Source organism: Ailuropoda melanoleuca, chromosome 10 (genome assembly GCF_002007445.2).
Source record: "Ailuropoda melanoleuca isolate Jingjing chromosome 10, ASM200744v2, whole genome shotgun sequence".
Lineage (NCBI taxonomy): Eukaryota > Metazoa > Chordata > Mammalia > Carnivora > Ursidae > Ailuropoda > Ailuropoda melanoleuca.
This window is the reverse complement of record NC_048227.1, coordinates 67,602,400-67,613,958: the sequence shown is the minus strand read 5'-3', so window position 1 is coordinate 67,613,958 and position 11,559 is coordinate 67,602,400. Positions and strand designations below refer to the sequence as shown.

Below are 11,559 nucleotides of genomic sequence, written 5' to 3'. Positions count from 1 at the left end.
TACTCTCTCATCCAAACTTTTGCCCACTTAATTCAGAAAACTCTCTCCCTGTACTTACCTCTTTCAGTCCTTTTGTTAAGCCAAAACAAAATAAAAACAAAAACATCACAAAAGTAATTCTAGTGATACACTTGAAACCAAAAGAAAGCTTTACATAATGAAAGAAAACTGTACCGAAGAACTTCCATAAACTTTCTGACCTTGAAAGTAGGTTTAGAATCTTTCTGAAATAATCATTCTATCTCCTTTTCTTTCAAATAAATGTTTGTCCTCAGGCTCCAACATTCAAGATAAATAAAACACTTTCTAATTTAATGCTACTTTGATTACTAGTGTTGCAACAGTGTTTTTCCAACATTTCATTCTTTCCTACAGTCTTAGAACTTTGTAGAGTAGACTACAACCCAAAGCACCACTTGCAAACTTTGTTTCTATGGAAAGAAGCACTCTGAAAGTTCCAAAGAGCTAATGTACAAATACTTGGTGGAACACAATGTTTTTAAGTTGGGGACAACTAATATTTATGAAATGAGCATTCAAAACACAAACAGATGTTTCAACAGGAGCATGCAGGGACAAATGGGGTCTCATTGATTCAGCCTCCCACACATACACAAAGGTGATTGAAGTCCTACAAAAATTATCTATTATACAGCCAGTTCCAAAATAATTGAGGATTGGGAGGAAAAGAACCAGAGCTGTAACTGTTGCTCCTCCAAAGACCACAAATATTACTAACAGTTTGTTTTGTAACTTTGGTTAATTACTAACTTCATAAACTTCATGTAAAATTCAGAGTTGCCCAATGAAGTATTGAAAATTCAAGACTAATGTTCACAATGAACTATTTTTTTACATATTACATTTCATTTTTTAAAAAATAAAGGCCAAAACCTATTCCAACCTGAAATTTGAAGACAAGTAGAAAATCAGCAACAGGAAAATTTTATTAGATTTCTGATAAATATTCATTCACCATAGTTTTTATAAAAACATTGTCACTCCCCCAACCCTGTTTATAATTATTACTATATTTAATTTTTGGCATGTTAATATAAAAGATAAATGTACCCTTTGTTAAATATCATTTTAAAAGCACAGAAATCCAAGCAGCCAAATAACTTGGGGATTTCTTTGCACCTTGGGGCGATATCTCTAACCAAAACCAGCTTTAAAAAAATTACTTGATTCTAGGGGTGCCTGGGTGGCTCAGCCGTTAAGCATCTGCCTTCGGCTCAGGTCATGATCCCAGGGTCCTGGGATTGAGCCCCGCACTGAGTCCCGCATTGAGCCCGGCATCGAGCCCCGCATCAGGCTCCCTGCTTGGCGGGAAGCCTGCTTCTCCCTCTCCCACTCCCCTTTCTTGTGTTCCCTCTCTCACTGTCTCTCTGTTAAGTAAATAAATAAAATCTTTGAAAAAAAAATTACTTGATTCTAAGGATTTTTATCTTGAAACACAAAAATTTATAAATTATGAAAAAAATACAGAGATATAAGCATTGGAAAAGGAAAAAGTAAGAATTAGGTATGTAGGCAAACTTGCAAAAGGTACAAGGTACAAGTCATACTTTAGGACTAGCTGGACAATTCAGAGTACACACCAAGTATTTAAACAGAAAAACCACATAGAATTACTAAGGTTGCTAAGTTTGCGTTAGACTATTCATAATGAAAAAACAGCAACTTTGTCACAATCATTGTATTCACAAAGACCATGACATATCTTCAAGTATATGTGGTGGGTGAGTATGGATTTATGGGACACAGTCAAGGTTTTATTTGGGAACCAGAACCGTCACCTGTATTTTTGCTTTATCTCAAGATATAAAACACTGTTTTTCCAACTGTGGAATGAGAAGTGCTTATGGTATTGAAATCAGGGCAAAGTGTCAGATTTTGCTTCAACAAAATGCAATTTCTAATTTATTAACCATCCAGTACTCCTCCTTTACCATGAATATACAGGACTTTGTGTGGTTGTTTTAAGTTTTTACATGGTTAATTTAGTCGGTATGTCCCTTCAAATACGTTCTCTCTGATTTTTTTTTAACTTGCTGTAGCCCAAATATGAGCACTCCCACATATTTCTCATCCTACCTAACACAGACTGGCCCCATTTAAAACATATCCTATAATCAACCACCCATGCTATTTTCTTGTTTAACAAATCATTAAAGCCAGGCTTCACTCATAATAAATCTCTGTTTTATAAGAAATACAGGTATTAATAAAGTAATCTTAAAGTAACCTTCCATAAAGGGGAATAGAAATAAACAGAGCAGTCACTTTAAAAGATGTAAACACAATATAGATAAATCAAACTTGAAGTTTTTAGGGAAAAAAAATCATCTTTAAGACCATATGCTAAATTTTTAATATTTCCACTGTAGGTGATGGGTTAAATGTCTAAACTGGCTTGGTATCAAAATTAAAGAGCGCCAGAAGCAGAATTAGGTCTACAACCCCCTTTCATCACCATTTTAACATACACTTAAAAGTAGTTTTTATTGCCTTTCTGGAGTACTTAGTATACTATCTTTAAATTAAAGTTTCTAAATATTTTTGTGGCTATAAGAAATAATTCCATTCCTAAAACATAGTAATTAAAATAATAAATCATTTGGGAAAAGATCATAAAGGGATTAGCTTTTAGGGTATTAACCCTAATTATTATCTATCTATCCATGAGGTAAGTGAATTTTAAAGCTGTAGAAAATAAATGATATTATTTCACACTGATTCAAACTTTTCAGCCTATCCACAAATTGCAAATGTAGTTTGAAATAAAAATGACTATTCCATCATTTAATTTTAAAAAAATCGTTGTTTTCTTTTTCAGTCCTTCTAAACTTTGTTACCCGTCTTGGATATGCTGCACTCTTCTGGGCATAGAATTTCATAGCAGTTATCAGAATAACCATGCCAAAAGGTCAGTTTTATTAAACAACAATTTCCCATTAACAGAAACGTTGGAGGTATAACTCATTTTACACAAAAATATACAACAAATAATGATGGTTTAAATGAACAGTTAAATGAAAACTGTAATAAGGTTTTTTAATTTAATTTTGTATTTTCTCATACAGTCTACACCTGAAACGACTGTACTGTAGGCACCTTCCTGTAAATTGCCAGCTGTTTCCTTTGTTTTAAAAATGGCAAGCAGAAACAGAGCTAAAATCACGTTTTCAGAGAAGGGGAAAGCATAGGATAAGGCTGCTCCAAGCTAGTTGCTACAAGACTGAGAAGTCAGTAGTCAACTTTTTCTTTTCTGATAACCCCCGCCCCCCTCTTTTTTTTTTTTTTTTTTTTTTTTTTTTTTTTTTTTTTTTTTGCAGAGCAACTGGGAAATTACAAACACATTTGGGAAAATAATGCTGTCTTGAAAACAATCTCTATTGGACCAAGTCCTTACTTCCCTGGAAGTAATCACATCCAAGACTTAATTTCAACACAGTGTTCAAATTCATTACTTGAAACTATGGCATAAAACTGTCTTCTTTAAATGGAAAATTTGACCAACTTCTATGAGATAAATGAATTTTGAAAGTGGGAGTGGGTGGGGGAGGTAGACAACTTTTTTTTTCTTCAAGTGGGTGGGGAAAGGATGCAGACGAAGAAGCATCTAAGCAACCACACAAAACGCTGAGAATCTTAGGACCTAAAAGGATGTTAGACCAGGGAGCTCAAATGCTCTCCGACCACGGCTTCTCTACGGGGGACTTTTGGTTTGACTGCTACCAGGCACCGGGGGAATCCCCGTCTTGGGTAAAAAAAGAGGGAACTGGAGAAAAGACACGTTCAGAACGACCCAGCGTCGGACGATTCTCAGCAAGACCTGCCCTTCGCGGGACCCCTCGGAGCGGGCCTCGCACGGCTTGGGGGGCGGGTCCGAGGGGGCGGCAGGGAGGTCCTGCCTCAGTCCGGGCGCCTCCCGGGCCATTCAAGGCCAACAAGCCCCTGCGACCCGGGCCCGCGGACCTCGAGGGATACACTCCCCGACTCCGAACCCAGCTCGCTTCTTCGCGCCCTGGGCCTCCGCAGCGGGTCTGGACGGCCTCCCTGCCGCCGATCCCGCAGGCCTCGCGCCTCCCAGACCCGCGACCTCCCCGCCCCCGGCCGGGCCCCCGCGAGGTTGCGCTTCCCGTAAACTCCCCGCCCCGCGCGGCCCCCTCCCCGCCTCGGCCCCGCCCCCGCGGGTCCCTAAGCGGTGTGTGATTGGCCCGCCCGCGCCATCACTCTCCGGACGCGTCACCGCCCTCGTTTCCGAACGCCCGGAGACCGGCAGTGGTATTAGTGCTCGCGGGGCCGCGGTGGAGGGCAGCGTGCCGCCCTGCTTGCTCCTACTCGCCCGCGGGTCGGCGCGCTAGCCCAGTCGACAGGGTTGCGGGGCGGCCGGGCTGCACGCTCAGCCGCCGCCTGGAAAGCAGTGGCAGCTAGTCCTAGCTCCGAGATGGGGAGCTGGCGAAGTTGACTAGCCCCGCAACCCGCCCTGCGTCCCTCCAGCCTCAGAGGTGCGCTGCCCTCTCCAGGAGGTGCCCGCACGCGGCCCTGCTCCAGGTGTGCGCAGGACACCCCATCCCCCGGGGCCAGAAAACTTCACCCCAAGTCCAAAGAGTGAGCTTCGAGGGCGGTCCCCGGAGCCAGACTCCCGACTCCGCTCTGGGGGAGCTGTCCCGGTGGCTCTCACGGCCGTCGGAGGGCGGAGACCCGCTGGAAACTTTATCACCATCATCGTAATTACTACATTTTACTGTTTCTCTCCCCGCAGGGGCTGCGGCCAGCGGTCTGTCGCGCGTGCTTGTTTGCCAAAGGAGCTGCCCCTGGGAGAAGACCTACAGAAGAGTTGTTTCCCCAGGGCATACCTGCAGCCCAGCCCAGGGGCTCGGGCGGCCTGGATGCGCAGGACCCAGCCCCGCAGCCGCTGACGCCGGGCGGCGGCGAAGTTTGGCTGCTGAGCGGCGCGGCGCAGGGCCACTGGACAGCGGGCACCCCAGCGGCCGCGGCGGCTGGAGGGATGCCGGTGGGGGGCCTGTTGCCGCTCTTTAGCAGCCCGGCGGGCGGCGGCCTGGGCGGGGGGCTCGGCGGCGGCGGCAGCGGCGGCAGGAAGGGATCCGGCCCCGCCGCCTTTCGCCTGACAGAGAAGTTCGTGCTGCTGTTGGTGTTCAGCGCCTTCATCACGCTCTGCTTCGGGGCGATCTTCTTCCTGCCCGACTCCTCCAAGCTGCTCAGCGGGGTCCTGTTCCACTCCAGCCCCGCCCTGCAGTCGGCCGCCGACCATAAGTCCGGGCCCGGGGCGCGCGCCGAGGACGCGGCAGATGGGCGAGCCAGGCGTGGCGAGGAGGGCGCGCCCGGGGACCCGGGGGCCGCCCTGGAGGATAACTTGGCCAGGATCCGCGAAAACCACGAGCGGGCTCTCAGGGAAGCCAAGGAGACCCTGCAGAAGCTGCCCGAGGAGATTCAAAGAGATATCCTGCTGGAGAAGGAGAAGGTGGCCCAGGACCAGCTGCGTGACAAGGCGGTGTTCCGGAGGCTGCCCCCGGTGGACTTCGTGCCCCCAATCGGGGCGGTTGGCCGGGAACCGGCCGACGCCGCCATCCGCGAGAAGAGGGCAAAGATCAAAGAGGTGAGTGCACCGTTCTGGTAACCCCCTCCTGCCCGGCAGCGTTTTTTTCTGGGAAAAAGACAAACCTTTGAAACTCTAAAGACTATAGCATTACAATGTAAGGGGACGGGGACGTAGAGCTTTTTCGCTTCCAGCAGGTACTGTGTCAAAGGTTCTTTCGTTTTCCTTTTTTTTTTTTTTTTCTTACTGTCACAGTATTTGTAGCCAATTAAGATCTGAGGTTGAATCCCGTTGCTTTTAATTTGCGTGCTCTGGTAAGCGTAAACCACGTGAGGTAGGCATTAAATACAAGGGCAGGTGAGGTGGTATGCAAACCTCCTCTTTCACTGGCCCATACATGGCTAATAGTCCCTGAGAACATTGACAGTGAAGGTCCCAAACAGCCCCCTGCTGAGGCTTGGACGTGGCTGGAAGTGAAGGTTGAATGTAAACGCAAAGCATAGATCACACAAGATAAAAAGGTTCTAACAGCAAGCCAGCACACCGGGCCTTCAGTCATGTGGCCTTATGCTGCCAGGTGGCATCCTGTGTGTACTTATAGATTATAAAGGTGAAACTTGAGAACTTCCTATCATAGGGAACACATGTTGTTTACATTTTAAAAAATGAAAATTTAAGAAAGGCAGCCTATTGTCTCTTGCATTTCTGGTGTAGTCAGAAAAAGAGTATTTTATGTGATGCAACAGGTTTGCCTCCATAGCAGCACAAAGATGACAAACTTGATCCAAGACAAACATGGACTTTGATAAGTCTTTCATAATTTATTTCTTGTAATTTTCAGTTAGCATTTGTAGCATATGGCTACTTAACTGGCTTAAAGCTGAGGGGTACCTTTAAAGTCATGTAAGACTGTCAATTTAAAGATGAAATTTAAGGAACCCAAACCACAGAGTCAGTTAGTGACCAAGTCAGGACTTGAAGCCAGGACTTCTCCTGGTCCCCTGTCACTAGTCAGCAGGCTTTTTGTGGACATGCTTCCTTCCACAGCTACTCTCCTGTGTGAAACTATGCCAGCCTGGATTTTAACACAACCCAAGAGCTGTAGGAACCATATTAAAAACATTTCATCCCAAATCTTGACTCAGATTTCTAAAATGCATTGTAAGTGTAAGTAATATATTGGCAATTAAAAAATTTCAGAGTCTCTGTGAAAATATTATGTTTTGACTTTGGGTAAGTAATCAGAAAAGGAAGCATCCTCATTCTCTTTTTTTCGGAAAGTAAACAGAATTTTCGGAAAGTGAAGAGGTATTTAGCTTGAGTAGCTACAGAATGGAGGCAGCTTGATTGTTACAGGATTTGCGACTTTAAGACCAGGTGAATTTGGTTAAGCTGTAACTGAGCAAGTTAAAGAAGATTTGGGTCCCTTTCAGTTTACCCTAGGCACAAAGAGGGTGCCTTCATCCTACTGTGCAGATAGCTTCCTTCCAGCCCATCAGCTTTCTACTTTGGGACCCTTCCTCAGAAGGCATAGAACCCCAGACTTGGACAAATGGATTTTTTGCCTCCCAGACAGCTTCTGTCTAGCAGATTCACTTCTCCATGAAATCCTGTCAGGGATACCAAACCAGCAAAGTGGATAAAAAGCTCTGTTTCTCACCAATTTCCCTCACCTCTTCATCTTCCATTCTCCTTAAAAATATCCAAACAAAACCCATAGGTAAGTTAACCCCAAATCTGTATGTTTATGTTTCCCTTAAATTTAAAACAGTGTAATTCACACATTTCATGCCTCTAAATTCCTATGAGCTGCCAGATCACAGTTGTCCAAGAAAATTATTTTAAATACTAAAGATGCATGGCTGTTAAAAAGCTATTGGTACCAACCAATAGTGATTAAAAGTGCATTTAGAGCAGAAGCAGTGGGAATTCAGGACAGGATATCAACAGTATGCCTATCTGCCCTTACTGGATCCATGTTATCTGTCTCTCTAAATCAAAAGGTCTTAATTAGCCATGTAAAGAAAATTTATGTAGCCTTCTGTATCTGTGTGGTGCTAACATCTTAGCAGTTAGATGTTTTGAAACTGCCCAGTCTTGCATGAAGTGGTGGAACTAAATGTGTTCTTTAAAATTCCATGTTGCCGTGAGAACCCAAAAAAGCTAGCATAATTAGTTTCAGTATTTAGTCAAAAGCTAATGGGAAGAAATGGATTATGGTTTTTCATCAGATTAGTTCAGGCAGATGCGTTCCTTTGTAAACCAAAAAAAAAAAAAAGTAACTCATGCTGTTCTAAAACTGTGCTGAAAATGTTCAGTTTTAGAAAGGAAAGAGTGGTTACCTATTGTGAATAGAGCAATGCACTTTAACTTCACACTTTCATATTCAGTTTCTGGCACCACCATGGACTTTTTGTCATGGACCAGTGGATCTTTGCCTTGGTTTTGATCTTTACTGTTCCTGTATTTTCTAGTTCTCTATTTTTTGTTAGGCTCTCTATCACACCTGAACGTACTGAGAGTTTGATGGCTAAAATTTAGAAAGTATAGGCAAGTCTAATATGTTGAGAGCTAGACTATAATTTCTGAGCCAAACATTTAATTTGTAAATTTGGTTTAAAGACAGCTAATACTATTTTTATATTGCCAACACAATTGTGTTACTAGTACCTTGGTGAATTTTTACAAATTTGTGCCCAGAGGACACAGTCGTAATTTCAAATAGGATATTGCCTAGCTCCCATCACAAAAAAAGCCATTATATGCTTTCCATTACTAATTTGATGGATGGTAAATCTTTGCTGTAATACTGAAAATTGAAATCAAGATACCACCCCATGAAAACTTTGTAAATAAATCAACTCTTGAATTTCCCTGAATTTTATAATACATAGTACATATTTTCATGAGTTTGATCTTTAAAAAATTGTACTCAAGTTATCCTTAGTTTTAAAAAGCAGCGGTAAAATAATGGACAGAAGTTAAAATAGCACGGTGGAATTTTTAAAAGAATAGTCTAGTTCCTCTTCTACCTTAACCCTTTTATAAAATCAGGAAGCTTTTTTCTTTCTATCTTTCCTTTTTTGTTTTGTTTTGAGCCTGTACAAAGAACTTGTACTGTCCTTTAGGATTAGAGCCATAATCCTAATTTAGAGGATGAATAACTTTGGTTTTCGTCTCCTGGAATTATGGAGGAGTCCTAGAGTAATAGGGGCTGAAGACAACTTGTCAGAGGGGATTCCTCCCTTCTCAAACTGGAATCTTCACCAACCTAAATGGGGCAGGAGTGAAGGGGCTGACAGTCAGTTTTGGGTCTCTCAGGTAAGGCTTTAGGATTGGTCAGCCATGGGGGTCACCGTTGTCTTTAGGTTTCTCAAAGCATTTTTAGTTTTTTTATTCTAGACCTATTTATATGATCATAAGTTTAAAGAAAGCATTCATAGTGATGGCTAATGGTTAAAATATATTTTTATGCCTTACACACTAGCCTTATGTTGTTCTTGAGTCTATCATTTGTGTTAAGTTTTGATGATTAACTNAAAAAAAGCCATTATATGCTTTCCATTACTAATTTGATGGATGGTAAATCTTTGCTGTAATACTGAAAATTGAAATCAAGATACCACCCCATGAAAACTTTGTAAATAAATCAACTCTTGAATTTCCCTGAATTTTATAATACATAGTACATATTTTCATGAGTTTGATCTTTAAAAAATTGTACTCAAGTTATCCTTAGTTTTAAAAAGCAGCGGTAAAATAATGGACAGAAGTTAAAATAGCACGGTGGAATTTTTAAAAGAATAGTCTAGTTCCTCTTCTACCTTAACCCTTTTATAAAATCAGGAAGCTTTTTTCTTTCTATCTTTCCTTTTTTGTTTTGTTTTGAGCCTGTACAAAGAACTTGTACTGTCCTTTAGGATTAGAGCCATAATCCTAATTTAGAGGATGAATAACTTTGGTTTTCGTCTCCTGGAATTATGGAGGAGTCCTAGAGTAATAGGGGCTGAAGACAACTTGTCAGAGGGGATTCCTCCCTTCTCAAACTGGAATCTTCACCAACCTAAATGGGGCAGGAGTGAAGGGGCTGACAGTCAGTTTTGGGTCTCTCAGGTAAGGCTTTAGGATTGGTCAGCCATGGGGGTCACCGTTGTCTTTAGGTTTCTCAAAGCATTTTTAGTTTTTTTATTCTAGACCTATTTATATGATCATAAGTTTAAAGAAAGCATTCATAGTGATGGCTAATGGTTAAAATATATTTTTATGCCTTACACACTAGCCTTATGTTGTTCTTGAGTCTATCATTTGTGTTAAGTTTTGATGATTAACTCTTTTATTAAAGATCAGATGTAGGAATAAGCTACCCAGACAGACTAATACTTTTATTTTGAAAACTTAACTTTCCAATTTATCTGTATGGTAGTTCTGTATGGTGTGGAAAATAATATTTGCAAAATAATAAAAGCCAGAATTTGAAGATCTGACTTCAGAGGAACTTCAATACCCTTGAGTTGCCTTGCCTGTTCTGCTCACCCTACTCTGAAACATACCTGACATGGACAATAGGCAAATGCAAAATTCCCCTGCTCTTAGGTCTTTCCAGAGCAGTTAGGTCATAAAGTATTTGTAAAAATTTTTTCTCTTTAATAAGTAAATGAATAAATTAAGATTTCAACAGTGTAAGTGTAAGTGTAATTTTTTCTCTTTAATAAGTAAATGAATAAATTAAGATTTCAACAGTGTAAGTGTAGAGTAGATGCTGACTATTGAACTTTAGTACATGAAAGCAAGGAAAGATTGTTAATGGATGATCAATTACATTCAGCTTAGTTTTCTGTAAGCTATTGATAATTTGTTTGAGAGGGGTATTCTGTCTTCCTCTTACCAGGTAACTTAAGATTCATAGGCCTTAGAACCTAGTTAAGTTGTGAAAAGTGGCCTAAAAAATGCATTTTTGAGTCAGTGCTTCTGTATTTTTTAGGTGAGCTGATAAAATAAACCATCCTGAGAATTTTATCTTAGTATTTCACGTGTACAATAAGTGCCTTTGTATGAAATCTGAATTTGTTGGAATGCAGTGGAAAACTTACATATTTATATTGAATTATTCCATAAGCTGTGGTAGTACAAATTCTTCAATAAAGAGAGTTTCAAGCATGTGTCTCAAGGTCAGAGGGGAGGAATACGAGATCAGTACACATGGGTAAATCAGAACTGCGCTGGAACCTGCATATAGCCCATAGCCCAAGAGAGAACCTATGACCTTTTAAGTTCTTTGTAACCTACAAAACCATAAAGATGTGTGTGTTTGTCAAAGATGAGTTTTGATTGATCAAAATAGGAACATCCACCCCATAGATTCCAGAGATACTATGAAATGCCTTTCTGCTAAGCAGACAAAACGTGTAAAGGAAAAACCAATATTTGGTAGTTTAAGAAAGAGAAAGAGATTCTTTCTTTGGGAAAATTAAGTCATGACTTTTCCTTCAGTTCTTAGCTTCGTGTCTTGTTTAGTGTTGAGTAATTGAACTACCTCTAACCAGCACCCCCTTAACCCTCACTCCCAAACCTGCTTAAAGATCCTTTACAAAAACCATGCAAATTGTTTCTTTTGCCAACAGTATGCCATAAAAATTATAACTCTCTGATTTTTAAAAGTACACATATGTTCTAAGTCATAAAGTATTGTTCTGTAGGAGTCCTTAGAGATAGTTCTGCTTCTTCATTTTACAGTAGATACAACTGAGACAGAGATTATTTTGGAAATCAGATTAGAGTTGAGTTGAGGATGGAAGCTGGATCCTTGCTGAGTGTTGCTCACTATCTTAATGTGGCTTGTCTCCTGAATAAAATGCCACAGAAGTATATAAATGGACTGGCCGTGTTCATTATTTGCAGACGCTAATGTAGAATGAGTACAAAACACAGTTCTGCAGTATTATAAATTTGACTTAGAGTAGTTAAGTGACATCAACTATAGTCATTTTTAAAAT

The 11,559-nt window shown here is 41.2% G+C and overlaps 1 protein-coding gene and 1 long non-coding RNA gene across 2 annotated transcripts in view; one reads left to right on the top strand and one right to left on the bottom strand.

Annotated features, from left to right (window-relative positions):
* Window positions 1-2,916: 2,916 nt before the first annotated feature.
* The window catches only part of LOC117803977, an 11,116-nt gene continuing 2,473 nt past the window's right edge, over window positions 2,917-11,559 (bottom strand). The window contains exon 2 of the long non-coding RNA XR_004628115.1: window positions 2,917-3,093. This is a non-coding gene — a long non-coding RNA (uncharacterized LOC117803977). The remainder of the gene's footprint in view (window positions 3,094-11,559) is intronic.
* Window positions 3,633-9,056, top strand: LOC117803976 (mannosyl-oligosaccharide 1,2-alpha-mannosidase IA-like). Its single transcript, XM_034669057.1, has 2 exons — window positions 3,633-3,768; window positions 4,772-9,056. The coding sequence occupies exons 1-2, from the start codon at window positions 3,670-3,672 to the stop codon at window positions 5,645-5,647; spliced, it is 975 nt and encodes a 324-aa protein (XP_034524948.1). The 5' UTR covers window positions 3,633-3,669; the 3' UTR covers window positions 5,648-9,056.